The sequence below is a fragment of the Globicephala melas genome, chromosome 20 (assembly GCF_963455315.2).
Source record: "Globicephala melas chromosome 20, mGloMel1.2, whole genome shotgun sequence".
Classification (NCBI taxonomy): Eukaryota; Metazoa; Chordata; class Mammalia; order Artiodactyla; family Delphinidae; genus Globicephala; species Globicephala melas.
Window position 1 is genome coordinate 26589721 of NC_083333.1, and position 21233 is coordinate 26610953.

The 21233-nt window shown below is 56.5% G+C and overlaps 1 protein-coding gene across 3 annotated transcripts in view; it reads right to left on the minus strand.

Moving 5' to 3' along the window:
* SDK2 (sidekick cell adhesion molecule 2) overlaps positions 1-21233 on the minus strand; it is a 264077-nt gene that overhangs the window by 141463 nt on the left and 101381 nt on the right. For all 3 annotated transcript variants that reach the window (XM_060290211.1, XM_030838094.2, XM_030838093.2), the window contains exon 2: positions 2071-2230. In XM_060290211.1, the coding sequence (XP_060146194.1) occupies positions 2071-2230 (160 nt within the window). The remainder of the gene's footprint in view (positions 1-2070; positions 2231-21233) is intronic.

The window sequence follows — 21233 nt, forward strand, 5'->3', positions numbered from 1 at the left end:
ATCAGAACAGCTGCTAATCAGGGAAGGGAGGGGATGCAGAGACAAGGGAGGAGCAGTCAAGAAACAACAGTGCAGCCTTGGGGCAGGTCCTGGTCCCTCCTCAAGGGACACACACAACAGTATCTTTGAGCTCGTTACAGAACTAAAACCCCCAACAAATGGAAGATGAACTAATGAAGCGTTCTTCATTCCAGAGGGAAGGTCACAGTTTGATAACCTCAAGAACCACAGAAGCTCATCAAGAGGCCACCTGAGGAGCCTCCCTGGTGGCACAGTGGTTAAGAATCCGCCTGCCAATGCAGGGGACACGGGTTCGAGCCCTGGTCCAGGAAGATCCCACACGCCACGGAGCAACTAAGCCCGTGCGCCACAACTACTGAGCCCGCGTGCCACAACTACTGAAGCCCGCACGCCTACAGCCCGAGCTCCGCAACAAGAGAAGCCACCGCAGTGAGAAACCCGCGCACCGCAATGAAGAGTAGCCCCCCGCTCGCCGCAACTAGACAAAGCCGCACGCAGCAACAAAGACCCAACGCAGCCAAAAATAAATAATAAATAAATTTATGAAAAAAAAAAAGAGACCACCTGAGGCCAGATTAAAGGAGTGCAGGCCCTGCATACACCCTAATCTTATCAGTAATCCCACCCTTGAACTATTGCTATAAAACTCCTCACCAAATCATCACAGGTTGGGACACAGTTTTTTTTTTTTTTTTTGCGGTACGCGGGCCTCTCACTGCTGTGGCCCCTCCCGCTGCGGAGCACAGGCTCCGGGCGCAGGCTCAGTGGCCATGGCTCACGGGCCCAGACGCTCTGCGGCATGTGGGATCTTCCCGGACCGGGGCACGAACCCGTGTCCCCTGCATCGGCAGGCGGACCCTCAACCACTGCGCCACCAGGGAAGCCCTGGGACACAGTTTTTGAGGGCATGAGCCCACTGTGTCCCCCTTTGCCTGGCAAAGCAATTAAGCTATTCTTTTCTACTTCACCCCAAACTCTGTGTCTGAGATTTGGCACTGGTGCACAGAGGCCGAATTTTCGGCTCTCATCACCATCCCATCCAGGCCAGGGCTGGGGCAGAAGGAACCTGGGCATGGGGGTCACCCCAAACTCTGGCCTCCCTGCTTCATGAAGAAAAGGATGGTTTTCTGGAAAGGACCGATTCTCAAGCAATTAAATCCCCCTCCTCTCGTTTGCATTCCTGTCCCTGGTGGCAGATTTGTATCAACATCCCCAGGGCAAGACAATCTTGTTTCCCCAACAAAACCAATTATGCACATCAGGCCTGGGGATTAATCGCCAGGCACAGGGTCAGGAGCCAATAAAAAAAGGCCGAGATAGGAGGACAGAAGCAGGGGGAAGGAGAGCCGGGAGAAAGGCTGGAGGCTACCCGGCTTGGGGAGTAGCTGCCCCACTGCTCACTCTTCTGGTAGCAAACTTGCTCTCACTGAGACCCTGTTTTTCTCTCTCTCTCTCCCTGTTCTCCCTTATCCCCACTTGGCAGTGTCCTGGGGAAGGAAGGGCAGCCCAACCCAGAGCCCAGTGGAAGGGCACAGCAGGGAGTGGAGATAAGCGCAAAGGCCCTGGCGGGGGAGGTCCCACCTCCATGTCCCCCCCGAATTGCCCTCCCAAACAGAATCTGTCTGCCCCTTACAGACCCCAGGTAGCTGCATGCCCTACCCCTCTGCTGGACCCAGGCCCCTCCAGTAGCTCCCCCGAGAGAGCAGGGCTCTTCTCAGTGGGGAGGGGAGGTGGGGATCTGGTCACAGCCGTGGCCACAGTCTAGCTGCTGGCAGCGGGCTCCCCTACCTCAGTCATCACCTCTGCCCCGTCCACGGTTGCCTGGCCACCCAGCCATCTTCTGCCGGGTGCAGCGGGGCAGCGTCTTCTCACCCTGGGCAAGGGCGGCCTTGGCCCCCTACTTCTGTCACCCCAGCCTCCCAGCAACACTGGAGCCGGGGCTCCCCCACCAAAACCGCCACACGGCGCCCCTGCCCAGTGCCCTGGTACCCCCTCAGGACACAGCAGGACCCTGGCGGCCGGGTGGGAAGAAAGGGGCGGCACGCTTGCCTGTACTCCAGAGAGAACTTGGTCAGCTCCCTGTCGTTGTGGAGCCACTTGAACTCCAGTGGCCAGCTGCCCTCGGCCATGCACGTGAGTACCAGGCGATTCCCCTCCAGGTGCACCTGTGTTCGCACCGGCTCCGTCTTGAAGTAGGGGGCCACGTCATCTGCGGGAAACAGAGACACAACGTTGCTGGTTATCACCGGCTCACCTGCCTGCGGCGGCTCAGCTGGAGCCCTGAGGCCCCGAGGCAGACGGGGCAGGTGCAGCGGGTAACCTGCCAAGGTCACGTGCCTGAGCAGAACTTGTCTTCAGAGTGAGTTCTCCCCGCCACCCTCCTTCCAGACCCCACCAGCTCACCGCCACTGCTGCCACCCCTCCGCTCCAGTACCTTCCACCTCTCTCCCCTCGGGATCCCCAACCCGTCCATACCCTTTGCTTTGGTTTCTCCTTCCAGAGCAGAAGGGGGGGGTCGACGGCGCTTACTGCACTTCAGCCAAAGGGAAAGGGAAACAGGGACACCTGCGCTGACAGAAGTGGCGGGTGACGGGGCTGCCCTGAATCCTGCTTCCCAAGGCTGGAGGAAACCCTGCAAAGGCATCAAGGGCAGAGTCCCTCCGGTCGGGCCCCTCCACTGCCAGGCTGCTTGATCTTCCATCCCGGGTCCTGGGTCTTCCATCCCGGGTCTTCCATCCTCGGTCCTGCCTCGGCCTCCCCGTTCGCACACCAGGCTGCCGTCGGGGCAGAGGAAATGGCACTGCTGGGCCGTGGGTGTGGGTCCAGCGCTTGCTATGCTCCCTACCCTAACCCTGTGACCTGACTCAGTCCAGCCAAGCACGAGCCCCCACCCCCGCACAGCGGCTGCCCTCGACGGAGACAACACACTCCGGATCCCGGACTTAAGGGGACCACTCAGACCAACAGCTTTGGGTGGAAATAGAGGCCTTCCGCTCTCTGGCCAGTGGGAAAAAGGGCAGAAGTGAAACAGACAAGGGGGTTGACAAAAAGACAGGGAGAGAGGGGGGAACGGGGAGAGGGCCTCCAAGCCCATCATTGAGCAGACCTGCCCTTTAGGGGCTGGGCTGGGCTGGGGGAGGAGCCAGGATCTGGAGACGACACAAGGACTGAAGCACCTGCTAGGTCCTGGGCTGTTCCTGGGGCTTTAACATATGCTCATTTAATCCACACGCAAGCCCACAACCAGACAGGATCATAATCCCCTTTTAGAAAAGCGGTTAGAAACCCGCCCAGGGCAACACAGCTGGAAGGGGAGGAGCCAGCCCTGCAGGCTAGACCTAGAGTCCCGCACCTGCCTTGATGAAGGTGGAACGTGGATGGAGGAGAAGATGGGCTTAAGGCGAGACTCCCAGAGTTCGTGCCGCCGCCGAGCCCTTGCATCTGACAGATGGAGGGAGCGAGCTCCAGAAAGCACCATTCACCGGCTCACCCACGTATCACCCGGCGCTCACAGCAGCGCTCCCGTTGTGGTAAGGGATACCGCTCGGGGACCCCACGGCCACGTGCCGCTAAAGGGGAGTCAGGTCCAGACTTGCCAGACGCAAGTGCAAGCACCTTCCACCCATCACACTGCGCCCCGAGGGGCGGGCAGTGCTCAAAGCCGGGAAGCTGTTGGCTAGCCAGGCACCGGGCGTCCCGACCTCCAGCCCCGTGGTGGGGGAGGGGTCCTGGCACCACGTTCCCGTCTGTGCTCAGCCTGCGACTCCCAGCTGCCTGGGCGTGGACAAGCGTTCATCTTTCCGAGACTCAGTTTCTCCACCAGGAGACACGGGAAGAGAAACAGCCACCTTGATATCTCAAGGGTTCAATAAGATAGGAATTGTGAAAATGCTAGGTCCGTGCTTGGCCCAGAGCAAATGTTCTGCAAATGTCCACTTCTTCCCCAACATCAGAGAGTGGGTGTCCCCACCAGGGTGGGTGTTCCATCATCCTCGATGCCCCAGATATGCCTTGGTCCGAGTGCTAACTTTCCCCTGGGGGTCCAGAGGGTGAAAACCATAAGACACTATTCTTTTGGCCTAAGATATGGAACAAACCAAAGAAGAGGAAGGGGCACGTGTCAGGAGTCGGGGAGGGGGTGACTTCAAGGGTGGCAGGGAGTGAATCAAGACGCGGCTGGTCAGCCCACTAGGGGTGGGGGCGTCGGGGCCCCTCCTGCGTCACACGTTGAATCTCTGGAGCGTCAGTGGGGCCTCACCCTCAGATTTAACCAGAATTGGGCACCCTTGGTTTTCAGATAAGGTTCAGCATCTGTGACAAAGCCTCACTCTGAGCTTACACACAGACTGACAACTCGAGACAAGCCGTCACGCAGGTCTGGGGCCCAGGTCCACCTGCGGGCTGCACAGCGTCTGCATCCCCTCCGTCTCCACTGGACACTGCGTGGCTGGGTCTTCCTTGAACCCCATCCCTGCTACTGACCCTCCCCTTGGGGGCCACTGGAGGGCAGGTGCAGACACGCGCAAGAGGTGCACCCTGGACCAGCCTGCCCCACCTCGTCTCCCTGTGTGACCGTGCGCGTTCCCGTCTCGGAGTTGACGCTACCTATTCGCAGGTCTCTCCCTCACTCTTCACGACCGTCATGTGAGCACACTGCCTTCAAGGTGGTTGAAAAGGTGCCTACTGATATGAAGAAACTAGGGGCGGGACAGGAATAAAGACGCAGACACAGAGAATGGACTTGGGGACACGGGGAGTAGAAAGGGTAAGCTGGGACGAAGTGAGAGAGTGGCATGGACATATATACACTACCAAATGTAAAATAGATAGCTAGTGGGAAGCAGCCGCATAGCACAGGGAGGTCAGCTCGGTGCTTTGTGACCACCTAGAGGGGTGGGATAGAGAGAGAGGGTGGGAGGGAGGGAGACGCAAGAGGGAGGGGATATGGGGATATATGTATTCATATCGCTGATTCCCTTTGTTATAAAGCAGAAACTAACACACCATTGTAGAGCAATTATACTCCAATAAAGATGTTAAAAAAGAAAAAAAGAAAAGGCGCTTCTTCTAGAGTGTGTCTTGGGAGAGTGGCCGCCACGCCGGATCCCTCGCTTTGGGGTCCTAGCGCACCTCTGGAGGTGGCGGAGGGCAGAGAGGGAGGCAAGCCCCCATTTGCCAAGGAAAACGATTCCCCACCCCTCGGAGGCAGCTGGCTCGCTCTCAGTTTAACAAATGGACACGTTCGCACTTCAAAGGCGCATTCATTCTCCAGCAGCTTTCAAGAGCCCTTTGAATCGAGTCTTTAAGAAGGGGGAAGGGTAAGCTGGGACAAAGTGAGAGAGTGGCATGGACATATAGACACTACCAAACGTAAAATAGATAGCTGGGGGAAGCAGCCGCATAGCACAGGGAGATCAGCTCGGTGGTTTGTGACCACCTAGAGGGGTGGGAGGGAGGGAGACGCAAGAGGGAGGAGATATGGGAACATATGTATATGTATAACTCATTCACTTCGTTATAAAGCAGAAACTAACACACCATTGTAAAGCAATTATACTCCAATAAAGATGTTAAAAGAAAAAAAAACCCTCTGTTAGTTCCTGTCATCCCCTGTTTGTTTAAAAACAACAACATTCCCAGCCCCCACTGATTAAATCCCTTCGAGGCGGGCCGACTCAGAGCCAGAACAGTCGGTGCGCGCGCACGCGGGCACACGCGCTCTGCACCCAAACCCTCGCCTCTGCAACTGGGCTCCCTGGGCGATGCACCCCCATGTCTGCATTTGCCAGTTCGTTCCTCACGCTCTCCCGGGGGTGGGGTGGGGTGCCAGTCTGGAGCCGAATGGCTTTTGCTTGGATGAGTTGATTCCAGAGGCCGCTGGAGACAATGACTTGGGGGAAGTGGAGGGGGGAGGGATGCGGTTAGCCTTTCCTGAGAACCTGCTGGGTACCCAGCTCAGAGCTGCATCCCTCATCCCAGGTTATCCTAACAAGGCGGTCTGGCAGAAGCCGAGGTTCCCCTCCCCAAGTCCCTGCTATGCGGTCATACATCCTTTTCCTGAAAGGCTAAAGGCCCCCTCCTCTCTGGGTACAGGGATTTGGGAGGGAGGCCCTATGCAGAACTGAGAGCCAGGGCAGGGAGTCCAGCCAGGCGGTTTTCCTGGATGGACTGGCCCTGCCCCAAAGCAGGGGGAGTGGGAGTGTGTGAGCCATCGAAGGAAAGACTCTGATGGGAAAAGGATGCTGGTGGGAACAGCAGTGTGTGCGTTTGTGTGCGTGTCTTTGAGCATCTGTGCCTGTGTGCATCTGTGTATGTACGCAGGTATGTGTTCACGTGTGTCTCTGTGTATGTCTGCATGCATATCTGATGGCATGTGTATCTGTATGTCTGAGTGTGAATCTGTGTGTGTGTGTGTGTGTGCGCGCGCGCGCGCGTGCTTATGTGCAGGAACAGATTTCTGTGTCATGACTGCACAAATCATTGACCTTGGGCAAGTTACTTCGACTTTTTGCACCTCAGTTTCCTTAGCTGTAAATTGGAGATATATTTGTTGTGATGCTTAAATAAATTAAAAAACATAAAGTGCTTAGGAAGGTGCCTGGCGCACGCTATAGGAGAGGCAGCTATTCTATTCTTGATCGGACATGTAGATGGGCAGATTCCCTGGAGGGAAGAGCTCATACCCTGTTGGCAGGGGCCAGCAGCTCCTCTCAACCTTAGTTCTAGGACTGTGCAGTACACAACTTGGACTACTGTACACAGCAGGCCTGCTAGCCACGTTCTCAGTGGGAAGGGATAACCGGAAATGGAGGAGAACAGTGGACAGAATCAACACTTTGAAAGCACACACACAGAGGATTTTTTAACTAGACAAAGTGATTTGAAAGTGCACATTTTAAAAGACCACAAAAGAATAGCCAAGAAAATTCTGAAAAAGAATGGTAAGCAGAGGAGACTAGCACAGATATTGAACTCTATTATAAAGCTGCAATAATTAAAGAAGTGTGTTCTTGTCCAAATAGACTGATGAAGCAATGAACGAGACAGGCCAGAAATATGCCCCAATATATATGGGATATTTAAGACAGGACGAAAATAGAATTTCAGGTCAGTGGGGAATAGATCAATTATTCAACAAATGGCCTTGGAAAAACCAGGATGCCATCTGGGGGAAAAAAAAAATCAAGCAGGATCTCTTCCTCACACTTTACCTCAAAATAAATTCTAGATGGATCAATGTTTTAAACAAGAAAAATGAAATTCTAAAAGAACTAGAAAAAAATCACCGGGGTTTTAAAATATACAATCTTGGTGAAGCAAAAGAATTCGCCAAGTACTTTCTAAGTACTACCCAAACTCCAGAAAGTCATACAACAGATTGATACCTTCAACTATATAAAAATCTTGCATGGAAAAAAAATGTCCATAAACCAAAGGCAACACATGACAAACGGGGGGAAAATATCTGCAACTTCTATCAGGGACAAAGCGCTCGTCTTCCTGATATAAAAACTATTCCCATAAATCAATAAGAAAAAGATGAACAAACCTACAGAGAAACGGGCAAAGGATATGAACCGTTCACAGAAAAGAACTGCAAGTAACTCTGAAACATAGACAAAGATGCTGAACCTCGTGATAAGAGAAAGGCAAGGGAAACTCAATAAGACACTTTTTTTTTTTCTATCACTTCGGCCAAGATCTGAAAGTGCGATAATACCCCGGGCTGGCCGGCCTGCGGAGACCCGGGTGTCGCGCACACAGCTTTGGGGACTGTCCTTGGTACCCCACCTATGCAGAACAATTTGGCGACTGTGGAAACTAAAAACGCACCTCCCCATCCCCCAATTCTTCAAGGAATTTCTCCTCCACACACACCCGTGCACGAGTGAAGTGACAGCACTTCATGGCAACGCTATGTTTTGTAACAGCAAAAGCTCGGAAATGACCTGAATGCCTGTCAAGAGGGTGATGATGGTTAAAGAAATGATTGCACCTCCAAACAATAGAATTCTCTATAGCGAAAGGCTCTGGAACAAATTTTGAGAGCTACTGGTAAGTGAAAAAAGCAGGGTGTAGAATGGGGTGTGTGATCTGCTACCACTTGTGCACAAGTTTGGTTTGTTTTTTTCTTTTCAAGGATAAAAATAGATTTGCCTGTATAGGCGCAGGCTTTTTCTCGGGGGTCACATAAGAAACCGGGCTCAGTGACGCTTTAGGGAGGAGGACTGGGTGGCTGGGGGCTGGGTGGGGAGGGGTTTACTTTTTACTCTACGCTTTTTTGCAACTTTTCCGTTGCGTCCCACAGGTGTGGATTGCTTATTTATAATCCAATGTGTTTATCGCTTCTTTATAATCAGATGTGTACACACAGATGCAAACACGTATGTGACTGGGCAGGGTCAACAGTCGCGGGCGGCCCTGCTGGTGACGCAGGAAAGGACAGGCCTTCCGTGTGCACGGGACACGGGGGTGTGGCGTGGCTGGGGGTCCCTGACCACCAGAGCCTGAGCCTCTTGAAGGAAGAGCCGCCTTCAGAGGTGGACAAGAGGCCTCAGTCCTGGGCTTCCTCCTCGTTTCCCAGAACAGCTCAGGGGGCCCCTGGCTGGCTTTTCCTCCAAATTCCCACTAAATACACTTATCGTCATCCTTCTACTCCAAGCTCCAGGCGAAATAGCCCCACACAGACGCTTATCTCAACTTCAACCTCTCCCCTCCCTTCAGCCCCCAGCACAATAATGTCATCTTTCTCTAGGGGTCCCCCCCCAATCTCTCCTGGGATTTGACTTCCCAGCCAGCCCAGGCCTGGGAACCCCACCTCCCCTGGAGCCAGACCCTTGCCAGCTGGCAGTGCCAGTCAGGGTGAAGACCTCCACCCACCACCAGTGCAATTAGTTGGCCAAAAGGTGTCCATCTGCCCTCCAGAGCCAGCTTCACGGGGCACCGGGCCTGGACCAGTCCCCTTCCCAGCTCTGAAAGACCCCAAAGCCTTTCTCTTTTAGCAGCTCTCCCGCAGTAACTACACAGCCATCGGGAGTGTCTCTGGAAAGCTCGGGGACGGGGTGGAGGTTGGGATTCTCTCAAACTTTCTCAGCTCACCACCCCCTAGCTTCTGCACCGTCACCTTTGTCCTGGATTGACCTCCATGCCCTCCTAACTGGTCCCCACCCTGGAGCTGGCTGGTGGCCACAGACCTAAGCAGGCTGGGCCCCGGGTCAGAGGAAGCAGGGGCTCTGGACAGGCCCCTCTCCACAAACCCCACTTCTCCCTACACATCTATTCCTGCTGCCTTTATTTCATACGACCTATGCAACTTCCCACACATCAAGTGCTTTATGTCCATCTCTTCAGTTAAGTGTCACGAGAACTTCTCAAGGATGGTACTACCTTTATCCCCATTTTACAGACGAGAAAGCTGACACTCAGGAACGGTTGGTCTTTTGACCTTGCCACACAGATGGAAACCCAGATCTGGCAGGTTCTAGAGTCCTGGACCTTTCTGTAGGTGGCACAGGGCTTCCTTGAGCTGTCCCAATCTTCACATCCCAACCCGTGCCCTCACGGGTGGTAAGTGAGGGATGGTGGCCTCTCTCAGGGTCGTGGCTTTGAAGCCACAACAGGGGCCACGCCGGTTGTGTGGCAGGGGCATTCTTACCCCAGCCTCCAATGTCACGGCCCTAGGACTAGATTGGGGGTGAGGGTGAACCAGGCAGGCTGACCTGGGCATAAGTCCAGAGGATACTGGAAGGATGATGGGGCAGAACCGCCCAGGGGAGACGGGTCCACCTAGGGGTGGGGTTTTGGAGGGCTGGGCTATTGGGGTGCAGGGAGAGAAGCCTGGGATTAAGGGAGGTCCGAGTCCAGAAGATGAATAGATGTGGGCAGGAGGGGTCAAGTAAGACGAGGCAGGGGTCGGAGCCCCGGGGGTTCTTGGGAAGGAGCCGCTGACCTGGGGCCCCCATCCCAAAGCTCTGCTCCCCACGTAAGCCCCCAGGTACCACCCTTTCCCTAGGGTCTGGCTTGAAGGTCCCAGTGGGGGAAGAGAAGAGAAACTGGGTTTAAATGCCAGTTGCTATGCCAACTAAAGTGTGACCTTGAGCAGAGTAACCTCCCATCTCACTTGTCTGTCCATGGAAGAGATTCCAACCCCCGCCCCAGAGGCTGCTGGGAGGACCAAGGGAGCGAACGTATGTCAGATTCGGAGCTCAGCGCTTGGCACCTACGGGATGCTCTTTCTGCTCTTCAGACCCCTGGAGGTGACTGCATGGGGAGGAGATGGGGAAACGGGAGCCAGGGGCGCTATCGCTGCCCCACCTATCTCCCCTGACTCAGAGGCATCCCGCTTACAGAGCCCATAGCCTCCTGAATGCCTCACATCTGAGTCTTCTGAATCCAGCTCCCTCACGGCCACTCCAGGCTGGCTCAAGAATCAAGTCTGGCTTAGGGATGGCTGGTGAAGCCTTGAGCAAAGGTTCAGGACCTGGGTAGGAACGGCTGTCTGGCTTAGGGGTGGCTGGTGAAGCCTTGAGCAAAGGTTCAGGACCTGGGTAGGAACGGCTGGAGAGCTGCAGATTTTGCATAATGTCAGCGATTCCTCCTGGGGAGCTGCCTGGACGGGGGCTCAGGAGTAGGGAGCTGTGGGACCCGGAAGATCAGCCATGCATGGGGGTGTTGGAGCCCTGCCCCCACAAGAAATGTTCGGCGTGCACGCAGCAGGCAGATGCTAGCAGGCAGAGGACCCCGGGCTCCCCAGCTGTGCCCCTCCCCCTCCCACTCCCATGCCTGACACGGCCTGTTGGCTCCTGCCCACCCAGCCAGGGTCTCGAAGCCCCCCAGCCCCCTGGTTCCTCCCCTCCAGCTTCCCTTCTCCTCACTGCCTCGCCCACAAATGAGATGCTAATTTATGCCCCTTCCCTGTCTCCCGGCAGATGCCCGGTCCAGCCTCGGTGCTGCCTGCATGCCAAGTGCTTCATTAGCTAGGAAAGGAGGCTCTCGCCCGCCTTAATCTAATCCTCGCCGGTGACCTTCAGGAACCAGGCACCTTCTGACGTCGGGGGCCTGGCGGGGGGCGACAGTCAATTATGCCTCGGCCTCCACAGCTGCTGCCGAATGGATTTCTCGCTCAGAAAAGCATCTCATGGAACGGATCATCAATTTGTTTGAATACACATCTAATCTGATTAGGGGGCGCCCAGCCACCAGGGTAGCCAGCCCGACTGAGCCCCGACACGGCCCTGGGGAATGGGGAGTGGGGCCGAGGGCCCCAGCCTGGTGAAGGGCGGGGGTGTGTCCCAAGCTCCCAGCCACCCTCCCCCAAGCCAGCTCCGCTGATTGTATATCCAGCCAAAAAAAAAAAAAAAAAGCCACAGTCCTGCCCGCTGCCCCTCCGAGGCTCCAATGTGCTGCGGGTCCCAGAGCTTGGCGATGAGTCTGACATGCAGGAAGCCACACAGCCATGAAGGAAGAAGCCAAGTGAACTTGCTGTTGAGCTCGGCCAGGTCACCTCCCTCTTGAGAGCCGACATTCCTCTATGTTCTTCCAGCTCTTGCATTGCCAGGTCTGAGCAGTAGTGGTTTGTGACCTGGGAGTGGGGTTACTTGGATTTGAATCCTGGCTCGGCTACTCACTAGCTATGTGACCCTGGACATCTCTCTGAAACCCCTCCGCATCTCAGGGTCCTCAACGGAAAGATGGGATAATAGTGGTGCCTATCTCATAGGCCTATGGAGAGGGGAAGGGGTTCGGCCAGTGCCTGACACAACGCACCCACACAAGGGGGTCTGCTATTATTCCTCACCCTCACTTGGTGTAACCTCTGCTCGCCCATCTCCCAGCCGGGGCCTCCCGCCTGGACCGCACAGGTAAATTAACGCCGAAACATCCCCAGCCTTGCGTGAAAAAAGATGGTTCTCATTTCCGATGGGTTTATTTTGCAATTAACAGAGGGGAAGGGAGCCCTGTCATACATTTCAGCTGGAGGGTTCAGAGATTAAACTTATACCATCGATTAGAATGCTTTTGCCTAATGGTGCTATTATCATTTTAGTGTATTCAGATTCATTTCAGCTATAAAAGCAGTGATAAAATTTGCCCTATCTCCTGGAATCTCTTCCAAGAAGCTCCACGATGCCGTGGGGATGACACGCATCTTCCCCTCAGTGACCCCCAGGAGGGTGACCAGCTTGGAGCGATTCTCCAGTCTCACAGCTGGGACCTGAGACCCCCAGGGATGAAGGGCTTGCCGAAGCTCAGCTTTGGGGGTCAGCTGCCTGGCCAGGCCCACGGAGACTTGTCCCACATGGCATCTGTCACTCCCCCAGCTGATTCTCTTGGAGATTCCCTCGCAGGTGAGTTCTCTCCATCCCGTGGGTACCACTCTCAGCCTGTCCCCTAAGCTCTGGGGATGGAGAAACGTCCGCCACCCGCTGGCCTGGAAAAGCCGAGGGCAAGGGCTGGTAGGCTTGGGGATGCTTCCAAGGACCCAAAGCCTGGGGATCCCCAGTGTCTACCTTGGCCAGCGACGGCCCCACCGGACACAGGGCGCAGAGGGCTGTGCGAAGAGAGTGGACAGCGTTCCCAAGCTTTGGGTGGCACGCTTCCCAAGGGTAACCTCCTTTTCTGCCTCTTTCCCACCCTTGAGAAAGGCCATGCCCTCCAGAAAGATGGTGCTCCGGGCCTGAGGAAGGGGAGACAGGGAGTGAGGGAAGCTGGTGGAAAATGTGACTTAGCATCAGCCCCATCTTCCTGGGTGGGCAGTTGGCCTCACCACCCCCAGATGGGTGCTATCAGTGGCTCTTCCCCACCTCCCCTTCCCTGGGTCAGGTGGGCAGCTCAGCCTTGGGAGAAGGGAAGAGAAGGGGACGTGTTTGCTGCAGGCCTAATGCACGCCGATCTCCCTGTGTTTTCTCTTTTAATCCTCCCGGCCACCTCGGGGGCGAGTTATGATTCCTGCCCTTTTATTTCTCTCATCAGAAGCTCAGAGGAGATGGGTCACCCGAGAGTCAGAGCCGGGTTTCGAACCCACGGCCGCCTGCCCTCCTGCAAGGCCTCTGAGGTCAGCGCTGCGCCTGGATCACAGGGAAGGACTCTGCGGCCGGGCCTGTGGGGAGGCTGCGAGATGGAGCTGCCGCCGCCAGGAAGAGCACACATTCATCAGGCTGGTGACCCCAGTGTACCGGCGCTTTGTGGCGTGCTACAAAGACCGCGGAGCAGAAAATTGGAGTTCAATTTGCCGTCCATCCCGTGCAGCGCTCAGCCCATTCCAGTCCCTGGCAGGCACCTCTGCGCTTCATCATAAATAATAACACCACGCAGCTCGATGGCCCCTTCCGCAGTTACAGGCGCCGAGCAATTTACAAGCTGGATGATACACAGAAGCCCGCTTGCGCCTGCCGGCACACACGGCCCCTCCCCAGTCACTGCACGGGCACTCGTGCCACCCTCCTTTCCAGCTGCCACCACCTGGGGGCTGTGCCCAATCGGAGGGAAACAGGCCCCGGTGCAGCCCTGACTGCCTTCCTTCCTGGCCCTGGTCACTGGCAGAAAGCCCCCCAGGCCTGGCAGGGACCGAGTCCTTGCTGCCCCTGCCGGACCAGCAGGAGGCGCCGCTGTCTCTCTCATTCCTCCTGTTTTAGAAAGAGTTTCTGGATCTCTGATCTGGCCTGCCTTTGCCATCACACAAAGTCCCACTTCTCACCTCTGAACCTCACGGGGCGAGGGTGGTAGCGGCGGCACAGCAGTCATTGAGACCCAGCCCTTCAACCTCCCACGTAGCAGGCGCGATGCCCAGGGGCCCACGTTAGCTGCCGCGCTGAGACCAAGCCCAGGGCTCGGGCGCCCAGTCACCCACCACCTGGGACAGCCACGTGGAGGCAGCCACACCCAGAGGCCGGGGCAGACCCGCCGGCTTCCTCTGAGCGGGCCTGGGGACTTTCCAGCAGGCAGGGGCTTTGGGGCGGAGTACGCAGGGGGCTCGGGCCACATTTCTCCGTCTTCCCATCCAAGAGTGCACATGTATGAGTCAATGTGTATGAAACATCCGGAAGAGATAAATGCATAGACAGGACAGAGACTGGCGGCTGCCAGGTGGCGGGAGAAGGGGGATGGGGAGTGACTGCTTGATGGGTACAGGGGGTCCTTCTGGGGAGATGAAAACGTTCTGGAATTAAGTAGAGATGCCGGCTGTACCACATTGCAAAGGTACTCAGTGCAACAGAACTGTTCACTTGAAAGCCATTGATTTTACAATATGAGTCTATCTCAGTTGAGAAAAAAACAAGTAAATCTGGTGACAAGGTCTCTCCCTGTCCCCCTACCTCCACTCACCCCCCTCCAGCCCTGCCCCTCCCCACTCTGCCCCCAGCCCCATATGCTCCTTAGCGGTGAGGGCAGGGAGAAGTTCTAACAGCTCTTTCACATCCTAAGAGGTCACCTGGCTCTTGTCTTCACCTCCTCCCTGCCCTCCCCTGATGGGATGCTCAGGGCGTCTCCCAATTCGGGCGAGGGGCCCACTCTGCAGGTTACGGAGGATGGGCTGGGTTTCTAAGCAGTCTCACGGGCACAGGGCTAGAAGCCCATCCTGGTTCCAAGTGAACGCCCTCCCCAGCCGCTGCCCAAGTTGACAGGCTGTTTGAATGAGGGCAGAGGGACTTCCCTGGCGGTCCAGTGGTTAAGACTCTGCGCTTCCAGGGCAGGGGGTGCGGGTTCGATCCCTGGTCGGGGAACTAAGATCCCAAACGCCGCGTGGGCAGCCAAAATATTAAAAAAAAGAAGAAAAAAAAAAAGAACAAGGCAGAAGCCTCAGCTTCGCAGGTGGACCACGGGGTCCCCTCTCTGTGCCTCCTCGGCGCACAAGAGTCCTGCGTCACTCCCCTTGCCAGGTCTCGGTAGGATTCGCGGGGATAGAACTTAAAAGACCAGGATCCCAGGCCTGGCTGAGGGTTCACCCTACGGGGTCCGGTGAGGATCCTGCGCTCCGCTCCGGGCCTCAGGTGCATTTTCTTATTCTCGCCACACAGCAGCATGGGGTAGGATTCACCGTCCCGGGGTCCAGAGCGGGACGGCGTCTGGCAGGGTTGAGTCCCTCCCACGTCTGGGGCCTGGGAAGTGGCCGGGGTGGAGTGACGGATAAACACAAGTCAGCTTTCTCGATGCTCCCACCAAACCCAGGGTCACCAGAAGCCAACCCGTCGTGTGAACTCAGGAGGAGAAGGGGAGCCCAAGATGCGGGCGGGTGGGCGGCCCCAAGCGCAGGGGGGATGAGGCCGAACTTCACCCTGTCCCAGGCTGCAGATGCCCCCGCTGCCTGCCCGGCCCTGGCTTGGCCGCCTCGGCTCACGTGTCCTGGTGGCAGGTGGCCTTTCCGGACAGCAGCCTGGCCGCCGGCTTGGAGAAGCAGCGGGAACCCGCTGAAAGGAGGGGGGTGGTGGGGAGGGGCAGAGACAGGTGGCAGTGTCCCCACCCTGCTCCAGAGGCTGCATTCATAATCCTTGCCCGGGAGCCAGCCAGGACTCCCCATCCTGCCTCTTCATTCTGTCACTCTGAAAACCCAGAGCCCATCTGTGGTGTGTGAAAGGTGGCCAAGCCAGAGGCTGCAGGAGGGGCTCCGGTATCCGCTCACCGCTGGTGATGTCCTGACCGTTACCCACCCAGGGAGGTCAGGGGCCTCCTCTCTGCTCAGCGGCTCCCCTTCCTTCTCTCGCTCCTTACGCCGTGTCCCCAGATCTAATCGGGCTCCCCAGCCCTCTCCGGAGAAGGCTGGGCCTGGCGGCAGCTGATGCCGACAGCAAATGAGAGAGACGGAGACCCAGGGAACTCATACTAATGAGAGACACGCCAGGTTGACCGAGAGCATCTCCACGGGTGCCGCGGTTCACGTCAAAATGGGGTTTATGTTCCTGGCGCTGGTCCCCAGCCCTCCTGTGTGCGGGGGGCGAGGAAGGAGGCGGCTGCCTGGGCTGGACATCAGACAGAGCCCTGGGCTGCAGGCCAGCCCGTCCCAGCTCTGACCCCAACAGATGAGCGCCCGTGGCCTCCCACTGGCTCCACGCACCCCAAGTGGGGAGCGTCCGTACAACTTGCCTAGTCCAGCCCCTTTTGTTGGCAGATGGGGAAACTGAGGACAAGGGGTTTCAAGGAGGATTTAAGCCTAGCTTTTCTGACACCAAGTCACCCTGTCTCACTTGATAGCTCTTGGCCTCATTTCTCCCACCTATAAAATGGGCACAAGGGCTTAACAGATGTCCACTGCTGTCCTCCTTGATGGAGCGAGGTCTGGGTGCCACGGAATGGTCTTCGTGGATTCCTGTTATACCCCCGGTTATGGTTGTACTATGTTCCCCCAAAGATATACTGAAGTCCTAACCCTGGTACCCGTGGTTATAAGCTTATTGGGAAATACAGTCTTTGCAGATGTGATCAAGTGAAGATGAGGTGGTCAGAGCAGGTCCGAATTTAATATGACTGATACACAGAGCGAGAGACATGGGGGAAGATGGCCGTGTGATGCCAAAGGCAGAGACTGGAGGAAACCCTCGACAAGTCAAGAAATGCTGACAACACCGGGAACTGGAAGAGGGAAGGAAGGGGTCTCCCGTGCAGCCTTTAGAGAGAGCGCGGCCTCCGGAACTGTGACGCAAAACCTGCTGTTGTATTAAGTCACCTAGTTAGTGGCACTTGGTTATGACAGCCCCGAGAACCTGATGCACCCCTCAAAGTGACCCCCCCAAAAGCCAGCATCGAGCGGAGCCCCCTGCTCTATGGAGGTTTCACAGATGCTTCCCCCCAGTAGAAGTGAGCCCCCCTTTTGTGTTCACTGAGCCACCACAGGAACCCTCAGGGGTCCCCGCATCTTCTGAATGCCCCGACTGGACTCCAAGCTGTGAGGGGACACATCTCAGTCATTTTTGTGCCCTCGGTCCCTTCCCTGGCTGCTTGCACAGAGTAGGAACTCAATACCGAATGAAGAGAGAGTGAAGGGAATTCTCTTGTTTCCAGAGGCTTCTGTTATGATCTCTGACCGCCTCGCCCCCGACCGATCGCTGCCCAGACTCACTGGTCACCTCTGATGCGTGGTCCTCAACATGCCCTCCTGACCCCAGCCTCATGCCAGCTGCTCTGCCCTGGGGCCCCAGCTCCGCTAATGGTGACTGACGACACCCCACGTGCCAGGGAGCTCACGGCAGCCAGGATTGGCATGTTGGCAGGAGGCACCTGAGTGATGGATGGCCTCGCACAGCCTTTTCCAATTCATTCCCCAGAAGCCAAGGCTTTCTGGGAAGCAGAGCAGAGCGGCCGCTCCACCGCCCGCCCACGCACACGGCCAGCCCCCTTCCTAGGACCGAAGCCCCCGCCTTCCCCCAGCGATTGGGGCACAGCCAGCTAGACGATATTTAGCTTTCCCGGGCTCAGAAAGTAGATGAGATGTTCCTTGCACTCCCCCTTTTCCTGCAGGGACCCGCCATCCAGAGACAGCGATCTGGGAATCATACCCTTACTGCCCTCTCCCCTCTGGCTCGGCTGGAGAAGTGACCCCCAGCCAGGGTCCCACACCCCCGAAGCCAGCCTCTGTCCTTGGTTATGAGGACCAGGTGTCCCCATGCTCTGTGTGTGTGATCCCTGAGCCCAGGGAGGTACGACTGTCCATTGTACAGATAGGAAAACTGATGCTCCAGTTCATGAAGTGTCTTAGCCCAGGCGACACAGATGGCCAGTGTGGGCACGAGGATCAGAACACAAGGGTGTCTGTCCCCAAAGTCCAGGCTCCTTCCACCGTGACACCTGAAGTGGGCTGCAAAGGAGAGGTAGCCACCTCGGGGTGCTCTGTCCTCAACCACCCACGAGTCCCAGGGAGGCAGGGACAAGAGTTCCATGAGCACATCGTTCCCGTGGACACAGGCTTGCCCGGGGTCCCAAGGGAAAGGTCAAGGTCAGGCCCCCAGACCCCCAGGGCCAAACCATCACACACGGCACGTGGTTGGGGCGTTTGAGATCCACTTCCCCAGGACTTGTGTGACCTTGGGCAAACCAGGCTAGGTCTCCTGGCCTCAGTTTCCCTTTAGGTCACGGCCAGGCTCATCTCTGCCCATCCCTCCCTGAGGAGCCAAGGAGTAAGCAAGGGATGGCGCTTGAGGCAAGAACTGAGGATGGGTGGGGGTCCTGTTGCCAGAATGGGGAGCTGATATAAGAAGGTGAGCTCCAGAAGCCGTCCTCAAAGGGCCAAGGCCAGGAGGGTCCCAGGAGGCCTCTGCTCCCTGTCCGGCCATGCTCCGGCGTGGGGAGCAGAGGTCAACCTGGGAGCCGTGCTTTGGCAGTGGGCAAACCCAGCATGGGAAAGGGAGGCATTGACGGGAAGGCTCCAAGTTACGGGAAAGGACAATAAATTAAAATAATCGGGCTGTTTGGCTGGTAACAATGGATAAAACATGTGGTCCAAAAAAGCCCCATGTGAGACTGTCACAGCAATGAATGAGAAGGCGGGATCGGGAGAGAGCAGGGAAGAGGCTCACGGAGGCCGAGGAAGCTGAGGAGGTGGTGGGGGCCTGGCTGGGCCTCCTGACCTTCCTGTCATCCCTCCTCCGCCTCTCCTGACTCTCCGCTCCCCCTTGCCTTCCCTCAAAGCAGCACACTCAGCATCAGAGCCTTCGCTCCAGACACCAGGTCCTGCACTGGCCCCTCCATCCCCACTGAAGGCCCCCACCCTCCTCCCTAGAGTTTCTGTGCCTTGGACGTCCAGCTCACACAAATGCCCGTGGCCCTCAGTCATAATAGAAGGTACACATTTCATTCAGTCAGTCATTCACTCAACTCCCTAATTCAGCAACTGGTTTTTTTTAAGCACCTACTATGTGCTGGGAGATGACACGGTGAACCGGAAGAAAACCGCTGTCTTCCAGCTGCTCACAGGCTCACAGGGAGATGGATAAGCCCTGTGACCGTGGAGGGACGCCGGTGACACATCAGGCCCACGGCGCAGGCACAGCTCGCCCCCCAGGCCTGGAGGGACCATCAGGAAAGGTGGTCCCAGCAGCATCCTAAAGGATGTGCACCAGGCGGGGGCTGTCATGCGCAGAGGGTGCCACGTGTGCAAAAGCCAGGAAGCGTGAGAGAACAGTGGCTTCTGGGAACTTCAGGTGTTCCCGGACGGCGGGGATGGAGGGTGCAGGGTTGTGGCTGCAGGGCCGGGGGAGGCTAGCTGGCCCAGCGGCCATGGGCGCAGGCCGCTGCAGAGTGAACTTGGATTCAAGCCCTGGCTTCTCCAATTAGGAGCTGCACGACCTTGGGCAAATCACTTAGTCCCTTTGAGCTGATTTCCTCATTTAAGGAGAAGGAGGTGGAGATAATAGTGCCTGCCTCATAGAAGTGGGGCAAGGAAAAAACGGGAAAATGCAGAGGTATCTCCTAGCTGGGTTTTTGAATAAATGAATGGGAAGGGCTGAGGTTCCAGAGAATAAAGGGCTTATCAATTGTGCTCAGGAGTTTGGATGTCATCCTGAGGGCGGTGGAGAGGCACTGGCGTTTCTGAGTGTGTGCGCGCACGTGCGTGCGTATGTTCGTGCCCGTGCATCCTGGGGGCTTGTTGGGGGGGTAGGATCAGCCCAAGCTCCATCTCCCGCCTCTCCCAACTCTAGTCAATTTTGTTCCCTGCTTCCCAGAGGAGAGGACGGTCTTGAACGACCCTTGATGAGGATGGAATAAAGGACCTGCACCTTCTCAGCCCAGACAGTCTCAAGGTCATGACTCATCTCACTGACCCTTCTGCGAAGTGAACACCAATTACGGCCCTGGAACACAAAGACATGGCCACACCCGGAGGCCCTTCAGGCCGGCTGGAGAGATGGCATTCCAACGGGTGAGGCACCTTGGAGCACAGCCTACCTCAGCCCTGGGGACCAGGTGCCGTGGGTCCTGGGGACAGAGGGGGCTGCCGAGGATTAGTGGGGCAGTCAGGGCGATCCTTGTGAGTCACTGTCTCATGGATTAATCCAGTGGCTCTGGACTGTCAGCTCCGCACCGGCCTCCATGTGACACACTGGGACAGAGTGGGGACCAAGACCGTGCAGTCTTGGAGTTCATGAAGTGACATTTGCAGTTTCCTCTGTTCCTCCTGCAGTGCGGCGGGAGGGGCAGGGATGGAAGAAGATGAGAGCAGATGCCAGATGTCCATGGTGCTGTTGGAGAGTCCAGGGAGAGATGATCTCCAGGGAGAGATGATCTCCGGGGAGCAATACGTCCTTCTGGAGACTTCACTTTCTTTTTAATTTTTAAAAATGTATTTATTAATTATTATTATTATTATTTGGCTGCGTTGGGTCTTCGTTGCTGCGCGCGGGCTTTCTCTAGTTGCGGCGAGCAGGGGCTACTCTTCGTTGTGGTGCCCAGGCTTCTTATTGCGGTGGCTTCTCTTGTAGCGGAGCACAGGCTGTAGGCATGCCAGCTTCGGTAGTTGCAGCACGTGGGCTCAGTAGTTGTGGCACACGGGCTTAGTTGCTCCATGGCATGTGGGATTTTCCAGGACCAGGGATCGAACTCGTGTCCCCTGCATCGGCAGGCCAATTCTTAACCACTGCGCCACCAGGGAGGTCCCTGGAGACTTCACTTAAATCTTTCAGTCCCGGCGAGAAAGTATTTCCCTGTCCAGGGAGAGAGAGATGACACTGAGCTGGAGGAGGTGGTTTAGCTTGGACCCTGGTGGTGGTGAAACCGAGCAGGACCCTGTGGGCCTCCTGGGCACGGAAGCCTTTCGTGTCCCCCATTCCTTGTTTGTAGGGAACAGGCTCCAGCCTTCGTGACCCTCCCTGAATCCCAAAGGGCAGATCAGAACGGTTGCTACTCAGGGAAGGGAGGGGATGCAGAGACAAGGGAGGGGCAGTCAAGAAACCACAGTGCAGCCTTGGGGCAGGTCCTGGTATCCCCTCAAGGGATACACACAACAGTATCTTTGAGCTCTTTACAGAACTAAAACCCCCAACAAATGGAAGATGTCAGCATTCTTCATTCCAAAGAAGACCCCCTGAGGCCACATTAAAGGAAGCAGAGAAGCTCAGTAAGAGACCACCTGAGGCCAGAGTAAAGGAGTACAGGCCCTGCACACACCCTAATTTTATCAGCAACCCCACCCTTGAACCATTGCTATAAAACTCCTCACCAAATCCTGCCAGGTTGGGACACACAGTCTTTGAGGCAGGAGCCCGCTGTGTCCCCACTTTGCCTGG